Genomic DNA, 20,539 nt, shown 5'->3' with positions numbered 1-20,539 from the left:
GTGCCATGATAAATATGGAGATTGAAGAACTAAGCTTAAATCTGCTTAGACTGGTAAAAGTATAGAGCGTGTACTGTGTGTTTCTGTTCGTACAGTATGTGTTTGTGCAACCATAAATCTTTCTGACTGTGTTTGCTCTGGTGTTTATTGATGAGGATAAGAATGTGAATAGCTTTTATTGGGATGAAAGGAAGTCATGGTAAACTAAAGCACAGACATTTTATTGTTTTTGTGTGTAAAGAATTGCATCTTTGAAATGAACTTCAGTTGAAGGGCAATACTGTATGTACCAGGATTTTTGTCCATACAACTGTAAGTAAATGAGGATGTCATACATACCCCATATTGGGCTACGTGTTATCTTAAATTTGCATTAGCCTGTTTGTATGGATGGATATGTAAGCTGCTCGGGTTTTTTTAAAAATGTATTTATTTTTAATTTTTATGTTTTTACAGCTGATTCATCTTATGTAGCTCATTAGGAGTCACAGCACTGGTGATGATGATGATTGCGTTGCCAATGATAATATAGTTAAACAGTAATTACTACAAATGATTATTTCTGCTAATTAATAATAGTAATTAGATTTGAATGGCTTGATAACTCAGTTCTCCTGCACGGATTAGAGCTGCGTTTTCTGACCATTAAAGATGCCATCTCGACGTCTCTGTTTGCTCATCTACTTTTCTAATCATCACAAACAAACACAAGACATACAAGGTCACAATTATTAGACAAACCATGTCAGTTGACATGGATACATTGAAATAATATAAATATATATATATTTTTATCAAGCTAAACTTAAGCGCTCGCTCATATGTTGTGCTAACACAGCAAGACATGCACATCTGCATGCACGCACGTGTATGCGCAGACAAATACACAGGTCTGCTCCAATTTATAACTCCCTTGTAAACCGATTGAGTGCCCAGCTGTTGTCTTCCGGAGCTCTGCATTTGTATGTATGTATTGTATATCTGTGCTGCTGTGTTGTTTGGGAAAGGAAAAAAAGAGAAATATTCTACAAACTAATAACTTGGCTGTCATGTTTTTCCTTGTCATATTGTTGTTGCTGAAAGACTGACAACGTTCCTTCTTAATCTTCTCAGTGTGGGAAAGGTGTCGAATTGATGTCTTACAAACACAAACTTTTCAAAATGTATCCCACTGTCCTTACTTAACCTTCTGAGCTCACAGCCTGCTTTGTATTGTTAGAAATGTGTGTATGTGTGTGCACAGGATTTTGTTTGTCTTCTTTCTAAATTAATCCCTTTTTGAATCAATGCTGTTGCATGCTGTCTCTCCTCTTAATACGTTGTTAAACCTCCAAAATTTGGCATTGATGCAATCACACCATCGCGTCAGCCCTCTGGCCCTTAACAAGTCTAATCAATCCAGTTAATTGCTCAGTCATGACACTGGCAATGACGGCAGTGTCATCCGTTTTCCATATCAAATACATCATTAGGGAGTTGCTTTACATAACCCACACACACTCACGGGCGCGCACGCACGCACACACACACATCCTCCGACATCATTAGTAGTGGTCTCAACCAAGTGCCTTAATTAGGATTACCTTGACCTGCAATGTAGCTCATTAAGAGAAGACGAGTCCAGGCAGTAATATTACTTTCACCAGCATCCTGATTTTGTTATAATAAAAATATAACTCTTAATAGAGATAATTACAGTGTTTTGGTGCTTTAATCTAAAACTTTTAACAGGTTCATGAGTTATTTGTTCTCTTAGTGTCCCAGAAGGAATATACACGTATAGTGGTTTCAGCAAAAATTGGACATTTTTTGGCTCCGTTTTAAACTGCTTAGATATTCACAGATATTCAACTCAAAAACAAAGCCCTGTCCCTATCTGCATGACGTTCAATTGATTGTTTTTGTGTCACAAAACTAGAGTATTAAAGCATCCATTTTAGACTGAAAACGATCTGGATTGGGAGAAAAGTTTGCTTAAAATGCATCACTTCTGGTTTGACCAATATGAGATTTAAATTTAAGAACATTCCTTACACTTCTTACTTTCTTGCATGTCAGTATTTCAGAATAAAGACACTTAAGCGAGCTGGTCAGGGTTTTTTAATCGCTAGAGAACACGAACATCATCTCTGAGTTGGTTTTATTCAGCTGGAGAAAGTTACGATCAACATTTACATTGTCAAGACTGACCGTGAGTGTCATCAGCATAGCAGGGATAGCAACTTTATGAGATACCAGCTACACAAAATGAGAATTAAGGTGACTTTGATTGTATGTTTGGTCAGAATTCGCCCATGGAATTATTCTGATAAATTCCATTTAAAAAAATGTTTAGTGCCACTACAAAATTTTAAATTTAGTCCCATGTGCTTGTTGTGCTACTGTATGTCCCTGTTCATAGTACCAGACAGAAGACACATACAATAAGGCAAACACACATACATGCAAATACTCATACTGTATACTCAATACAATCATACACATGTGTACATGAATTAGGACAGACATGGTCAAAGATTTACACTCATACAGTCTGTCTTTCTTACAATAGGAAGACCAACCCTCGGCGTGGTGTCATTCTACACTAGTTGGTTACTTTCTTGTGTTCAATGAAAAATTAAGCAGTAAAATAATGGATCACAAGATTTTCTTAAAAACATTTGCTGCGGGCTCTGGATGGGAGTGAACCTTGTGTGTGTGTGTGACGCAGCACCCAGTGCATTACAGTGAGAACACCCTCCATGCTGTGCAGCCCATGCAGCAGTCCATTGCCCATACTGATCCAGTGCCGGGTGAGTGGAGTGCAGCAGCACGTTGGGCCACCACGCACCACCAGCTCTCCATCCCGGCAACGCCCTGCCGCTGCCCTGACCCCAAGTCTTAATCCATTCTTGCCGTTAGCTTAATAGTCCTTCAGGGCTGCTACAACTAGCTAAATGTTGCATTAGCTAACACGAGTAGTTAGCTGCAGCTCAATTAAAATGAAAATGCCTGAATAAAATATAATTTTTAGTGATGTGTTAAAAGTAGTTCTGAATTTGCACGTTATAATATATTTTCTAATATGCTACTGTAATCTATCTATCCATCACTTTACTACCAGTCCATCACACTCATGTACAATACAGTGGTAGAGAATTGAAGATGAAATCAGGAATTTGGACTGTTGCTATTGATAGTAGTCTATCAATATCAATAGACCAAAGTATCTACATCAATAGACCAAAGGGGCAAAAAACATGCCTCTCACGTTGGATGAGTCACCACCATATGCTTTTGTTTTCATGTCTTTGTATTAGCATGTAAGACATGTCTACATAATGCTTTGTATATTCAAGTTTCTAGAAAGAAAGGCATTCAGCACTGACAGATGCACGGTGCTGACAACAAAAGCCTTCGCTCGGATTAATACAAAAGATAACATTTGAGCAATACAAATGTACTGAGAGCAAGGAATCACTGCCAGTAAGAGCTCCTGAATTGAGATATTTACTGAAGCTGTTCATGCAGAGAGGTAACCAATCAGCTACAGCAGAGAATACGGTGTAAAGTGATCAGTGATGGTCTTAATGTTTGCACTAAATCTGTGTGGAGGAGCAGGCGTACATCTACCTGTGCTCTTTTTGATGCATATTACTTTCAGAGATATGTGTATGTCCCTCTATAGCCAAATATATAGTCACACCTTTATCTCCTCCCCCAGATATCCGTGGTATTGAAGATTTCCTGGACCGCACCTCTCAGCAGGGAATGGACGTATCCCTTCAGAAGGTGGAATCTAATATCAACATGATGATCACAAGTCTGTTCAGAACAATGCGTGTGGAGGAGCTGCATCGTTACAGGGATACACTACGCAGAGCCGTGCTGTTCATGAGCCCAGCTACTGCCAAGGCTTTTATCACTGAGGTAAGGAGGCTGCTTTTTGTTCCCACGTTTTCCGGTTTAAGTAGAAAACACCAGTAACCGTAGTTCAGGCTTTTCTCACAAGAAATCTTTAACTCAAAAATACTCTCACAGCCCTATTTATTGAGAGGTTAGCATGTCTTGTGGATCTAAATGCTTTGATACAGAAATAGAAAAGAGCTGTGTAGGCTAGTGCAGCTCTTGCCGGACTGGAATCAATCAGAAATTGATTGGTCAAACTTTGTCTAACTGAATACATCCGCACTGCAACTTGCAGTGGAAAACATATATAATCAGGCTCATGGATCTTTCTCTGACTCAAGTAAGCTCTCCGCCAATTAATCAGATCAGCTAAAATTATAGTAGCTGGTCCTGTCAAGTTCAATGTAATATTATTCATGATGCCCTGAACATGGCATGGCACTGATGAAAATTAACATGAGAGATAAGACGATATTCTTCGGTTTCTGCTCCTCTGGCCTCTCTCTCTTTCTTGCTTTATGCTTATATCGCTCTGTAGTGAAGTCAGTATTAATGGTATACAGCACAACTTACATAAAAACAGAATAGATATATTTATATATATATGTATTGCCTTACATATGTGTGTTCAACTACTCCCTTCCTACTCACACGTGTGCACTGAAACACACACAGACTTCCCCACCCCCCTGCTGTCGTGCTCTTTATCTGCAGGAGAAGACAATTAGGGGAGTTCCTTTGCTCTTATACATAAATGATATGGAGGTCATGGTTGAAAGCAATAGGCTCCAGCATTAGCTATGAATTCATAATTTGAAGTGATAGGATGGGGCTTAATCCCATGTGTCATGTTCTCATCTCAGTTTAATTAAAAGTGACCTCAGAAAGAGCAATCACAATCTAATTTGGCTGGAGGCGTGACAGGGAGGGGGTGAAAGATGGGGTGTTTTTGTGTGAGTGTGTTAGTGTCACTATTTGTGTTTAAGCGTGTTACTGTGGCTGTGTGCGTGTGCGTGTGCGTGTGTGTGTGTGTGTGTAGTCTTAGCCTTGTAAGTGTAGCATGGAAAAACACAAGTCAGTACACTGTGCTGAGGACTACAATAATGTTTCTCAAGGTTTCACTCTCTTGGAACGTGTTAAGGGAAACTTTAAGCCTGCTTTAAGTGATTTTTGTCAACTAGAGAGCAGAACGACTTCAACACAAACTCACAACAATGAACCTTTTTTTTCTCAAGGTTAAGTCAACTGCCTATGTACAAATCCAGCAGCAGCACAGCATTACGGAAATCCCTTGTGGCCTTGGCCTTATTTCCTTAGTTTTAGGTTATGTTGGTGTTTTAATTGTTGAGATCAGGTGACACTGCAACATAACAGAGTCACACAAATCAAGGAACACAAGCATCCACAAGCAGCCATGTTGAGATCAGTTGAGGAAATACCAAGCACCGCCCACCAGCCGGAGCACACTTTCTCATTTTACAGCTAAACAGTACACAAGATGCACAAGATGTTTCTGAAAACATTTGAGGCGAGAAATAGGCATTATAGTAACATGATATTGATCCATATTTGATCAGCGCTGCCTAGTTTGACCGTTTGATCGGAGTTTGCGAGTTATTGACAGCTGCTCAGAGACTGCAAGGCTCCAGCTCGGCTCTGATTGGTTGTTTTCCTCCGCTCTGTGAAATCTTCACAATCAGATGCCATTAGGAGCACCGGAGGACACAGAGGCGCAGGATTTTTTTCAGATTACCTGACTCATGCACTACTGTCAGGATATAGTGACCATTTTATAAAAATAACTTGTTTTAATCATATTTGCTCCAACTTGCCTACTTCAGCTTTAACTCTACACTGTAGTTGGTTCAGGAGGTCAAAGTTGAACCAGTGCATCTGTATAATCTAACAAACCTTAACGGACGAACAGATTGAGAAACTATTTTAGTGTTTACCTTCCCAGCAGCTTAATTTTCTTATGATAAAACTATGCCAAAAGCTTAAAAGGTTTAAAGCTGTATTTCTCTGCAACTATGTTATTTTTCTCTATTGGAACAATATCACTGACACTGCTCAACCTTCACTTGTATTCCAGGTACAACATTATTTTGTCAATTAATTATGCACTCACCACATGTATCAGACGCACTAATTCACAATTCAGCCTGCAGATTTTAAAACCTAATTAATGTTTTCTTTAACCAAGTTTCACTGACAGGATGATCGATGTTATATGTCTTCTGTGTCCCTTTGCACATGATTTACCTCACTGACCCCCCAAAACAACGGAGCTGATTGGGGCACCACTTTTAAATACATTTCTGACAAAATACAGACAAAAACATTGTGAAAAGGGGTCAAAATATTTGGAAACTGATGATTGAATGTGTCCTTATTATCACTCATTCATTTGTTCAATGAGATCTGATCTACAATAGGTGGGGAAAATTGCTTTAGCTATCACATTATACAATATGGAAGTGTCGGCCTCCATTTTAGTGTGTGAGTGAAATTAGTTTTCCAGAGTTTCTCTCTTTCTCCTCTTCGGGAAGGTTGACAAAGCAGTCTCTTAATCTAATTTAGTCAGACATCAAGTGGAGAGAGGTTTCTGAGATGAAGTGTCAGGAGACGGTAAAGATTGGTGGATAAGATTGATGATCGCATTTCTCTCTCTCTCTGGTAAGATTGTGAGGAGGGCAAGGGAGAGAGAGACAGATACAAGGAATAAAAGACGGACACAGGCGGTCAGAGGGACATGTGGAGACAGAGAGAGATGACTTGGACCTTGTCATTTCTCTATCAGAGTTATTTGTGAGGTCATTTGTCACAGAGATCACCTCCCATCCAGATGCATTAGGCCCTGATGTTAGATGTAAACTGGAAGCGGTTCCAAAAGTTCAAGACTTGGCAGAAGGAGAAAAAGGGAGATGAGAGATATGGCAGACAGTGATTAGAGGATGGAAGATAATTTAGAAGGTGCTTAAATCTAACCTTCCCTAACCTTAACCAAGAAGTGCCTAAACTGAAACCGTTTTCAGTTTCTGTAATTGTTCCTGCTTTCCAAACACTGTACTGTAATTTGTTAAACTGCCACCACACTGGTGCAGGCCACTGGTTATTCTTTCTTCGGCCATTGTGACAAGTTCTGGCTTCAAAACCGCCTGCGCCTGTTGATTGTGCACTAATAATGCTATGTTCACACAGAAGCGTCAAAAGCAACAAAACAGCCAAGCGTCGCCAGCTACATTGTCGCCGAGTCCCCATTAAAGTGTTGCTCAAGCGGTTGTTAACGTAGTTGTGTCATTAAATAGCACTGGAACTTAACATCATTTTTGTAGATGGAACGGAACAGAGTGAAACAACAACATATGATTGGTTGATGCTTCCCCGTGTCATTGGAGCGCTGAAAAAAAGTTGAGTCCAGCTCAACTCTCTTTGTAGCGCGTCAGTTTATACCTTCATGTCACCGGCTTCCACTGAAAATGGCTTGCAGCCTGTTGCTGTGTCGCTCGTAGTGTGAACACAGCATAAGTAGTGGCTAATCAATTATTTGAATGCTTTGTTAAACAAAATTATTATTTCAGGTATAACTTTATTGAACGAAAAAAAAAATTTGTCAAATAGCCTGATGTACTGTAAAAAGGGTTTCCGCCAGTGTATTGCAAACTTGGCGGCCCGCCAGGCCCAAGTTGACTCCCTGCTAGGCCTAAGCATTGGGGATTATATATTTTTAAGATGTTTTTTAAACTAAAATGTCTTATACAAGTAGCAAACTCTTTTAAGGAATAACTTGGTGCGTAGGTTGTCTGCTTAACGTTAGTGTGACGATCTAACGGTTTGTATGAAGTCAGCAGTAACTAGCTGTGAGCATAGCAGTGCAGTGTGTGTACAGTTTAGGCTGTCGGTAAATAAATGCTACAATTCCTCAAGACACAAACCAAGTTCCCGTGTATGCTTGCCACAGTCTGTTTACTGAAGGGGTTTAGCCCCAAAGTTAACCACAACTTCGGCTCAGGTCCGCTTAAGGTGGGCTGACGTTTAAGGTGGACCAGCGCTATTCTGACAAGCCGTTCCTCAAAGTTTGCTACGCCGCCAACTTTTCTGACGGAAACCCTGCTGTAAAGCTTTTATCTTTGCTGAATTGAAAAGTCAGATTCTGGTGGTCTGATAAGTTGAAAAAAGTGTCTTATGTCAGTTGATGTTTGCGCCTATAAAGACCACATATGCGAAACCGTAAATGTGAAAAAGAACGGTTTTAAGCCAAACTGTGATGAGAGATAAGAGTTATCATGAGCTTCTTGGCTCATCTCTTCATTATGTGACTTTATTATGAGTCTCTGTCCTTGCTTTTCTGTGATTTGTGGGTTTTATGTCCCTGTCGTGATGTGAGCTCAGCAGGATATATAGTTCAACATCTGCCGGATTCTCAGTAGAATGTATTCCACCATGCACATCCATGCATTTCACCACACAAGCTCACGGATATACTCTCTGAACCAACATGCTCATTCAGTGTTCTGCATTATTTAACATTTTCTTGCTCTACTACCTTTTTTTCAGTCTAGTACATGTGGGTGAGTGTACCAGCCATCGCCAACAAGGCTCCTTGCTGGTGCATACATCTCCCTATTGCTCCCACTTTGTGTAGTCAGAAGAATAAAGTGGCTATGTTGCCCTGAGACCATTGTCTCATAACAAATATTGCTTGTCTTGGGTTATGAATGGCTTTCCTGGACTTACTCAGCTCATAAAGGACTAATAACTCGATGAGTTTAAGAAAATGAAAATCATTACAATTGTTTTCTCATGGTTAAAATATGCCTGTAATGCTTGGTTACTGAAAGACAAAGCATAAAAACGGACACTACAGCATAATCCTATAGCATCAGTATAAAGTCATACATGTTCATATTCTAAACATGAATTATGCATAAGCAGTAACCAAGTTATCCGTAGTGTTTTTGACTTCTGCATTGTCAGTGGGATTTGAGGAGAGCTTAAGCTGAATACAATGTGACCTGATAGATGCACAGCCTTGCCACAGCCTTTTCACATATTTAAATTTATAAGAAAACAACACGCATTGGTATTTATAGGATGTTGTGTTATAAAAACAACCAGGTCCTGCCCATCTCTGTTTCAGTCGGTGCTTTTTCTTGCCAATGATCATACATCTTCTTGGCAGAAGTAGCATGAAATAATGAGTGAATGAATATTATATGAACAAAAGTATTGGAAATTAGACAATATTGCCATGAGTCAGAATTTGCTGAGGCAAAATTAGTCTTCTGTCTCACTTGCTCTCTCACTCACACAAACACACACACACACAGACTTCATATTAGATATGCAAAGAAGTGAAAAATATGAATTTTGCTATTTGATCTCAAAGTGTTAAAATTTAAAAACTTACCATTTTGGGACTATTTTCTCTTTAACTGACATTTCTTACTTGAAGGACCATCAAACAGTTTTGGAGATTATTCCAGAGATGACAGATGTTGCAAATGAAACATGAGGGAAAATATTCTCTATAAGACATGTTGAATAATGTATTCACTGAATATGGCTTGTATCCACTGCAAAAGTTTTTTTTTTGCCTAAGTACTGTAAAGCCTGCTCTCATCACTGTCCGCTGTCTTTCATGCCATAAAGAACCAGAACATACTTAATTATAGAGCTGGTATGGATGTTTGACCTGAGACAGACAAAGATTATATAAAGTAAGAGTATATTATAGCGTTTATGTCAGCAGAAAACGGGGAGACTCATTGATAGCTCCATATGACAAAGAGAAAATGCATTCAAAGACATTCTGCATATTCCACAAAATGTGAAAACACCAGCACAGATTGCTGCCTGTTGTCTCGCCTTGGCTCAGGCACTTGATGAATTTTAAAACCAACCTGACACAGCTTTCTACTTTTCTATTTATGTATTTTTGATCATACTTCCAGGTCTGTTTAATTCTTCTTTTGCTGACAGTTCCCCAAACTCAGACAGAAATGGCACATGAAGGCCCTATGATCTATGCTCCTCTCCTCCCATGTCTGGAATAGCCTGAGGAAAAGGTGTTTTGAACATAAGGAACTTGGAAGTTATTTTACTCAGTGGGTGGAATTGTGTTGTTAGTCTGGGTGGGTGGCTCTGCTGGGAGCTGTGTTTTGAAAAAGTTGTTGAGTTGTTGTCATAGCTTCAGGATTGTACTTTTTTCTAATCTCTTTTTCTATCTTTGTATATGTATGCTTCTTCTCTATTATTTTTTTGTTGATTACTCTCATTTTAAACTGTAGCACACCACCTAAGATGTACTGATTATAGTGCAATGAACCTCAAGTTAAAGTTATATAAATCTATGGAAAATTCCTGTCTGCCTAGACCTTACAGTTCTTTCTCTAAAAGAGTAACCACTAAAACTAATTTAAATTCCGAAGTAAGCTAATTAGAGCTATAAATGCCAGTGTATGAACATTCGACACCAGCTAACAGAATGTGTTTGCTTTGAGCGAGGTCTGACATTCAAAGTTTTAATCGATGAGTATATGACACAACAGCCAGCTGTTCCAAAGATAATAAATATTTGATGCCAGAATAACAGGTGCATTGGTCACGAGTAGAAAATTAGTTTATTGTTGATGACAGCAGCACAGATAATTACCGCCATTCGCATTAGTAAAGAGTTTAACACCCGGCAAAGAGACATGACAGTCGCTAAAAACTGTTTATTTTGACATGAATAAGGTGAAACCGCTTATATTCAATGCACTCCATTTCCAATATCCATAAAGGTTAGGGGAAACCTATGTATGCATGTTATGCCTGTTAAGCCTGTATCTTACAACATAGCGGTAAGGGACCAGTACTGGTGTACATGGATGCCTGGGTATGTTTTTAAAAGGGGTAGCAAACTTGGAAAGATACATAATTGGTGGGAGGTCTGCGGGTTCTCAAATTTCCTGCATTTCTACGCCACCTAAGCTGTTGAATTAACAGTAATAAAATCAACAGGGCTAATGCAAAATATTAATAGCCATGTTAAAAGAGCGGAGTCTTTGATTCGGCTCCTTTGCGAACGCTAGGTGGGCTGGCTGGCGAAGTTAGCTAACTTACAAATTGGTTTGGCATTCCGGTGACAGAACAATTCTACTTTTAGCTAATTTAAAGTTTGGCTGTAGTCAGTGGGCCAAGTTAATTTAAATACATTTTGTGTTATTATTTTTTTGTCTAAGACATTATTGTGTCATTCTGTGACCATTACCCACAATATAGCATGAAATATGAACATAGGTTTGTCTCGAGGCCCTTCTAAAGTATGTCCTTGCTAAACTTAGGTAGAATATTCAATTTAAAGTTGCGTCCATGCCCACAGGTACTGTGACGAAGCACCAGTCAAAAATATGCTCTCTTATGTGTGAAATCTGTCTTGTGCAGAGCAATTTTCTTGGTCATGGGCAATTTCCATACTGATCTGATCACCTTTTAAAATACATTATAATTCATTCTCTACAATCATCCCTGAGGGGTCGGGATTAGCAGGCTTCGACTGCTAATGGAGCCTTAAATCAGATGTTGTGATCCTGCCTTGCTCCACTGCCATTGATGAATATGTATTTTTCTCATCAACACCCTGTGCATGAATTTTCCACAATTTATAATGAATTACCTCTGATTCATTTTGGTCCCAAGGGCCATGAAATAAATGCTTGTGAGAGACAATGTGGCCCGTCAATTACAGTCAAAAAGGATAACGTTTTCTGCAGGATAAATATTATATTGTATTATATTGTGTTATATTATCACAGGCCAAGCATTCGGCCCATTCTAAACGGGCATGTTTTGAATGGGCACTGCGATATTGTATGATATCATATTATATTATATTATATTATATTATATTTGATATTATATTATATTATATTATATTATATTATATTATATTATATTATACAGGGACAGACTTTACCCCTGGGGTCCCCAACTATAAGGGCCCCAAAGAGCTATAGATTTATTATGGTGTTTAGATATGAAAAATATTTAATCAAGTTATTATTCTGACTCATTGTACCCCAAAATAACTTACAAAAGGGCCCCAAAGCACTTAGAAAATATGCAACTCAACTTCATACTACTTAGAGTGTACTTCTACTTCAGAGGAAAGCATTGTAGTACTACATTTACCTGACAGAGAAAGGTTACTTTTACTTATACTTCAGAAAAAAATGTTTTGAGTAGGCCTACTTCTCTACCACTGCCAATACCAACAACATTCCCAGTTAGAAAGACAGACGGACAGAGATTCCTCGCTTTATAATTATAATATATTTAGGCCAGTCAAAGTTAACGCGATAATAGCGCGTTAACACAAATTTGTTTTAACACCACTAATTTCTTTAACGCAACTTGCAATTTTTAGGTTGTAACGAGATGAGTTTTAAAGCTAGAGTGAAGATACTGGCATCATATGAAACTGGAAAACCTAAGAAATCCATTGGTACCAATCACGTCATACTAGCTTGTCGCAAAAGGAGGCTAAGTAAGGCTGCGATCTTGCGCTAAATTTTGGCGAGGGAAAACTGCCATGGCCATTTTCAAAGTCCCTCGACCTGAAAATGGGTTCTATGGGTACCCACGAGTCTCCCCTTTACAGACATGCCCACTTTAAGCTAATCCCATGCAGTTTTGGCACACTGCCATGTTATGATTTGAGCATATTTTTTCATGCTAAATGCAGTACCTATGAGGGTCTATGGAAAATAGTTATCATTGTTTTGTGTTGTTAATTGACTTCCAATAATAAATATATACATACATTTGCATAAAGCAAGCATATTTGGCCGCTCCCATTGTGATAAGAGTATTAAAAACTTTGAACAGGTAAAAAATGTGTGATTCATTTGCAATTAACTATGGACAATGATTGTTAATCGCAATTAAAAATAGTAATCGATTGACAGCCCTAATTATATTATATTAAAGAGATGTTTTAAGCTTGGGATATATGAGACAAATTGGTCTAACAGCATTAACTAATCTTCTTATCTTAACATTTTGCACGTATGTGTAAACTTGTCAGTTTCTCTTGTCTTTTCTCATATATTTGAGTGCCTTATATCCTTCTGTACTATGGCACTGCATGATTTAATAACTTTGGTGTAGATTTCTAATCTGCCTGACTGATAATTGCTAATTATGCTGAGTACCCTTACATAGAGAATTACTGTGGACTATTCAACTAAATATCAATGTCTTTTAAAATGAAGGGGAAATTGGAGAAATTCCAACAGGGAAATATATAACACTGTGATTCAGTATGGTTGAAATCAATCTTCTATATGCTCTCATCCTTTGTGTCTTTCTCTCTGCTTCCTCCTCTGCATTTGCTTACTGACACATGAAGGTCGACATTTTTGCCATTCTCTCAGTCTCGAGTTCACTTTTACCGAACTTTTCCCACATTGACCACTCAGCTGTAGTCAGAAGGCAGTGGGCCGGCCGGTCATTGTTAGAATAAATTGAAGGGTAGAAAATGACAATGATTAAAACGATGATTTGCGGGTACTTTGATTGAATTTCTTGACTTTTGATTCCTCGGCTTTTGATTTTGTTCATCTTGGCGTTACACACAGAGATTGTGCGTCATTCCTGTGACGTCTTTGCTTCGCCAATGGAGCATGAGGAGCAAATGTTGACACTTGTAATTATGGGACATGTAGGAGAGGGTGTAAAATGGAGGGGAGGAGTTCATGATGGAATGACGGACAGGGAGAATGCGGAGGAAAGTAGGCAGCTAGAGAAATAAGTAGAGGGATCAACTGAGGTAAGTAAAATAACGCGGTATGGTGGGATACAAAGAGGGGTAGGGATTAACATAGATTAAGGTGTCTTCAAATGTATTTAAATTGATTCCTGTGCTGATTTAACTTATTTTACAAAACTTCAAAAACTAATGGACGTCCTATCAGCTACAATACAGATTGCTCAAGGCTTTTGCATTTATCTCCAATTAATACTCATGGCTCAGACCTTTATGCCTTTGAAATTTGTACTTGTTCCTTGGTAGAGGTTAGTGGAAAAGTGATTTAGAAGGGCAAAGCGGAAAGGAGGGAGAGATAAAGAGACATAAATGGATGATGTAGAGTGTGAAGGATGAACATGCGAAGAGCAAATTAATAGAAAAGGTGAAGAGAAATGGTGATGGGGAGGAAGCAGAAAGATACTGTTTTGTAGAGAACAAAGAGGAATCAATGAAAGAATGTGAACACTCAAAAGCAAATCTGTCTTCCAAAGTTAAATGCTGCATGTTGATATTTAAGTGACTCTATCTTCCGGAAACTGGCATTTAGACTGCGTCGCCAAACACACACATATACACACCAATTGATAGCTCTAACATATTGTTTCCTAAAAGCACATTTGTACTGAAAGTAGTCACACAGTAGTGCAACAAATACAATGTTTAATTAGAGTTAGTCATATGCCAGCTTCTCTCACGCTAGCTAGCAACCATGATGCCTAGACCAACAATTTTTGAGAAATACCAAGAATGTTAATTTAAATGCATTTTGAACATCATGTCAATCAAACTAAAATGTCATACATGTACTTGAAGTTATTCTTCTATCAGATGAGGCAATCACAGACTCATAAACTTGTGTTTACTTAGCCTGAGAGACATGGCACACTTTGGACCGCGACCAATCATAGCTTGCTGTTTTTCATGACTTGTTTGACATAGGCTACTTACAGGAGGTGATTGGGAAGGAAATGACAGGGACTAACTTCACTGTACCACCTGACAGCAGCAACAACAAATGCATGAATCTATGCATTGCCACTCCGCTATTAAGGTGGGCTTTGTCTTGTTCCTTCTAGGCTTGCCACGGTCGTCGGTGTTACCGGTGTTACACTGTGGTCAGGCATACACCGAATACATTACGTGCTCACCGTCTCCACCGTTGTTTTGCTGTTTTTTACAGAAATAAAACTCATTTAGTTCATTTTCGTGTTTCAACGTTGTGTTATTAATACATAGTCGGACAACGGAAGCTACAATCGGAAAGTGAATGTTTCTGCTCCATATGGAGTCCCAGCACAGAGCAGTAGGTGTCATATTTCATACACACGGGATGAGAGTGTTGACAGACAAGACGATGGCAGAGGATTTGGTGTCGAAGCGAAAAGCAAAAGCGCCTATTTAGCAATATTTCAGATTTAAACCCAATGCTATAAGAGAACCATAACGTTAATGAGGCAATCGCCGGGAGGAGGACGGAGCGGTCACAGCCGGTGTGCGAGGCGGAAAAGCGCCGGGTGGAAACCTGCGGCCTCGCAGGGAAAGCTCTACCCGAGAGGCCAGACACACAGCCCCCCGACGTTAAAGATCAAAGTAGAGCTTCATCTTTTCTTGTTAAATGTCCGGTTTAATCGATAACACTGGTGTTGTCACAAGTTTATTAACTGTTGGGAAAATTCCATCACCGTCACATCCCTAGTTCCTTCCCAGTCAGTAGAAAGAGGATGTAATGCTGCTTTCACACCAGATCAGGCGGTGCACTTTTTGAATGGGGGTCGTGCGTTTGGGTTGCGGCGGCGCAGGGGGTATGGAAAAAACGAAGTGGAAAAGAAGAAACAGAATCAACCTTTGGAGAAACAAAACCTGACGTCATGCTGCTGTGGCCAATCACGTAACCGGTGATCCAAAGCTGTACAACCCAGTCATGAGGGAACAAAAGACGTTAATCGTTGCAGTTAGTGGGCTATTAAAGTGACTCATCCACACTGCCGCACAACCCTGCAGCGAATCGCCTTAACTCCTGATCTGGTGTAAATGCAGTGTAGGTGTGCAGCATACCCACAGCTCCTAACCAGAGGCTAACAGCCAAATGCTTTTATTCTGATTCTGATTCACTTGCCTCTCACTCACCCATTCACACACGCATTCACACACCGATGGCAGCAAGCTACCATGTAAGGCACTGGCATAACCATCAGGGGCAGCTGGGCTTCAGTGTCTTTGCTCAAGGACACCTTGACATGTTGATCGGGAGATGGGGATCAAACTACCAGCTCAGCCACAAGTTCCCTCAGGTCTGTTTGGTCTGGCCAATATCAGGCTTATACTGTATATTCTGAACTCACTATATCCCGATCATAACCAAACAAAAAAGTATATGAATACATGCATTCACACAAAACACATACACACCTAGAAAGAGATAGAGATAGCATCCTTTGCCTTCTACTTTCCAGTTCAGTTAAAAGGGCACTTCAAGGGCTTGGCTCTGGCTCTCTCCTTGAACTTTATCACCAGACAGAGATGGCATTATGTTCTTATCTCAACAAACAGGGTGTGTGTGCATGTATGTGTGTGTGTGTGTGTGTGTGTGTGTGTGTGTGTGTGTGTGCGTGTGTGTGTGTGTGTGTGTGTGTGTGTGTGTGTGTGTGTGTGTGTGTGTGTGTGTGTGTGTGTGTGTGTGTGTGTGTGTGTGTGTGTGTGTGTGTGCGTGCGTGCGTGTGCGTGTGTGTGATGTGCGATGACATTAAGGTTTTATCTGTGCACATGGAGCTGGGAGCACAATGATTATAGAGCATTACTGCTAAAGGACTGAAAGGTTGGTTGTTTGTTTTTTTTGTATGTGTGCGTGTTTGTGTGTGAGTGTGTGTGTGTGTGTGTGTGTGTGTAAGGAGCACCAAAGGTGAGCGCTATTGACTGCCGCTGGTACAGCCACTAATGGGGATGCCAGTAAGTGCTTTAGAGATGATACAGATTTGTTCGTGTGTGTGTGTGTGTGTGTGTGTGTGTGTGAGCTTGCCATCACACACATTTTTTTTTTTTCAGTTTGCCAATGTGCTTATCTGTTGTCTCTTTCTCTCCCTTTCCCTGCTACGTACTCAAACACTCACATGTGTGCAAACACACACCGACACACACTTTAGCTCACCTACACACTCTTCATGCACTCTATGCCCTACAAGCATCCTTTAGCTCCCTACTCTTCCACCACCATGTTTCCACATCTATCAGTTTATCTTCTCTTTATTAATGTTACTCCTTTCACCCTCATGGGCAAACACACACTCACACACTTACAAAACTGTTTTCTTTTCACGTGTGGGTCTCGGTACATACCACAGATCAATTTATCAAATGATGGCACACACCTGCAAACACAGCAAAACTATACATTCTTCATGAGATAGGTAACAGAGGTTAGAGTGTGGTGTTTAGTACAGCTGCAATGATTAATCGATTAGTTGTCAACTACTAAATTAATCGCCAACTATTTTGATAATTGGTTTGAGTAATTTTTGAAGAAAAAAAAAGTCAAATTTCTCTGATTCCAGCTCCTTAAATGTGAATATTGTCTGGTTTCTTTACTCCTCTTTGACAGTTAAGTGAATATCTTTGAGTTGTGGACAAAACAAGACATTTGAGAATGTCATCTTGGGCTTTGGGAAACACTGATTGGCATTTTTCAACATTTTCTAACATCTTATAGACCGAACAACTAATCTATTAATCGAGAAAATAATCAACAGATTATTCGACAATGAAAATAATTGATAGTTGCAGCTAGTGTTTAAAGAGAAACAATAGAAGTGGGATGACAAAGTGCATCTGCTGCTTTGATTATGGAACATGTTTTGGGCTGTTGCATCCTCTGGTTATTCCTGTGCTCAGTTCCTAATGGGATTTATGCAGATTGATTGATTGATTGATTTAAGATGTAGTTGATGTGAAATTACATTTGTCTCGGATGGAGGAGAGGGAGATCGGAGGACGAAAGAAAAAGAGAGGAGAGACATAGAGAGATGAGGCATAATGAAATCAGAAATGAAAAGTTTATGTGAGAGAAAAAATGCATGCGGAGAGAGTGTGCAGTGAAGAAGGACAAATTGGGAGATGATCATGGATGGGAGACTCAGGGAAAAGGCACATAAACGGATAAAAGCTTGGCATGTTTCAATTGAAGTCACAGAGTTGCTTTAAGTACAGCACCTTGCTGACAATAAAGCAGAAGGTTTTCTCCTCCTAAAGCCTCTTACTGGGCATGGCTGAATGGCCACAAACAACATAGTAGCTTTAAAGAGGAGCATATGATGTATCTACACTCTGCTGGAATGCATTCTGCATTGTTGTTTTTTTCGTTCTTGCAAAGAGCACAAATAGGTCTTACAATATCTGAACAATGAAAAATACAAAGGAATCAGTTGAGCTCTTGATGCCGCCTGTGTAATTGAAAGGTGATGTCTTGTAAATACTATAATTTCTTATATTTTGAATAGAGAGGTTTTTCTTAGGTCTGTATAATCAAATCTTTGGTCATGCCTCGTGCATTATATCATTTAAAATCTTGGACCCTTAATAGAAATCTCTCGGTAACAACTGTAATTTACTTAATAGTGCATTCAGCCACAAACACTTGAGAACAGATAATTGCAAGAGCGCTATTCTTGAATAAAGTGCGAAGAGCCTTTGCACTGTGTGACGCTGTATGTTGAATAGCAACCTAAGTGCAGCATAGTTATACCACAAAGTGCTTTAGGGAGGAGGTTGGAGGAGATGGTTGGATTGTTGTCTCAGCGCCAACAGACCGTTTTGATTTCTTTGTAACCATGAAGGCGATCTTTCCCCTAACCGTCTTCATGTTTCATTTCATTTTTGTACATGGTATTTTTGCTGGTCCGATTCAAGCATCATACTGTATAATCCCGTTGAGTCTTGCTGACAGCAGCTGGAACTAAAGACTGTATCATGATGAAAATTGACAACTCTCTGCTATGCTGTGTCAAGAAAAACACACACACATACGGAGAACAATTTCCAAACACTGCGACCCATGGAGACCCTCTGCTGAGTGTGCAGAAGTGTGTATGTTTGTATAGGCTTGGGTATTTGTTGTGTGCACAAGTGAGGCATCACAACTGTAGTTTGAGTGGTGTGTTTCTGCATTGATTTTTTTCGCTGTAAGTAAAAGTTACCCATTCATTTTGTACCTTATTGATTAGTCTGCTTGTCACGTGTGATATCTGAGACAGATTGGACTGCATTTTCTCCTAACTTGCAGAGCACTTGCATTTCACCACACTTTCAGCATTTCCAAAGTTACTGATTGGCCCAGAAGGAAATGCATAATTCTTAGACAGACAGCCTATTTACTGCTGCCTTGTGGTTAAAATTTTCATCTCACATCTTTCTTTTTCTATGCTGTCGTCTTTTCCTTGTTTACCTTCCCTTAGCTCTCATTTTCTCTTCTTTCCTGTTCCCATCATATAATGTTTTTACTGTTTTCCCCAGAGTGTTTGGTGGTTTTTATCCTTACAGTATATACTTGAGGATGTAGCTGTGTTTCTACTTCTCTCAGACACACAAACATACAAATAATACCCTTGAAAACATGTTTGCCCACTTGCAGACTGTCATGTTATCTACTTCTGTCTCGTCTCTCTAATAGGGTCAGGCTCAGGGTCAAATATCTTCCCTCCCACGGGGCCCAGCAGGAAATAGAAGAATAACATGATTTGATAATTGAGAGGGCAGAAGATGTAATCTGTCTACAGGGTCAGTTGATCTATTATCTCAGCTTTGCTTTGATTTTAGGCCACAGTGCCCCATGGCTTCAATTTTGCAGAAGTCATTTTGGGTCAGAGTTGTGTTTAATAACTTATTTATGAAGCACCTCAAATGCTCTCAGCAAAGAGTACAAGTTCTCCTTTGTGATAGAGTGTAATTGATATCACTAAAAACATATTTTAATTTGTCTCAGTTGGTATGCTGTAGATTCAACTTAGCATTATTAGGTGTAAAACAAGGTACTAATGCACAGGTGAAGGCTAGATTGTTGCCAAAATTGAGCCATAGCCAAACTGCATCAGCTTTTAAGTGGCTTACATCAGTTTAGTTCAATGCAGCAATGTATTAATATGCTGTTTAGCCACCTAACCAGATCTTATTCAGTATATTTGAAGAAGTTTAGTGTTTAAAATCAAATGTTTTACTATTGTACCGTATATCCATACCTCCTTACCTTTGCATGGCAGCACCTAGGGAGGCGCCCAGGGGGCATCCTTAACAGATGCCCGAACCACCTCACCTGGCTCCTTTGAACGTAAATGAGTAGCGTCTCTACTTCGAGTCCCTCACGGATGACTGAGCTTCTCACCCTATCTCTAAGGGAGACGCCAGCCACCCTCCTGAGAACTCCCATTTCGGCCATTTGTACCCGCGATCTCGTTCTTTCGGTCATTCCTGGGTGTAGCTTAGTTTGTTCTAAACAACAATGGCGATCCTGAAGAGGTTAGTATAGATGCTGCAATAGCATCAGTTATATCACAACTGGAGAGTATTTCTTCATTGAAAGGAGAGCAAAGAACAGCACTGAAGTCAATGTTTTTGAGAGTCTGATTGACAGATGGTTCATCCAATCACCTGCAAAGTTAAAGTGCCTGCCCTTTTCCAAACAGTTTCCAGTGACGGCTTTTCAGATGGTTCTGTGTAACAAATAATCTGGCGAGTCAGGTGACATACCTCTTAGAATGTGTGTGAATGTGTATCGTATTATTGGCCACCCACTGGCCTTAGTAAAGCTCTGCAGTTCTCCTAAATGGAGGAGAACTCCCCAGTTGAAGAAAGCTGATTGAAAGCTTTTAAAGA

The 20,539-nt window shown here is 39.6% G+C and overlaps 1 protein-coding gene across 6 annotated transcripts in view; it reads left to right on the top strand.

The window, feature by feature from the left end:
- grid2 (glutamate receptor, ionotropic, delta 2) overlaps positions 1-20,539 on the top strand; it is a 560,240-nt gene that overhangs the window by 329,865 nt on the left and 209,836 nt on the right. For all 6 annotated transcript variants that reach the window (XR_005207895.1, XR_005207896.1, XM_037778044.1 and 3 more), the window contains one exon: positions 3,704-3,909. Coding sequence is in view for 4 of the 6 variants with exons in the window: in XM_037778044.1 (XP_037633972.1) it covers positions 3,704-3,909 (206 nt within the window). In the remaining 2 variants the exon portion in view is untranslated. The remainder of the gene's footprint in view (positions 1-3,703; positions 3,910-20,539) is intronic.

Source organism: Sebastes umbrosus, chromosome 8 (genome assembly GCF_015220745.1).
Source record: "Sebastes umbrosus isolate fSebUmb1 chromosome 8, fSebUmb1.pri, whole genome shotgun sequence".
In the NCBI taxonomy this organism is placed as follows: domain Eukaryota; kingdom Metazoa; phylum Chordata; class Actinopteri; order Perciformes; family Sebastidae; genus Sebastes; species Sebastes umbrosus.
This window is presented reverse-complemented; position numbering and strand designations above follow the sequence as displayed.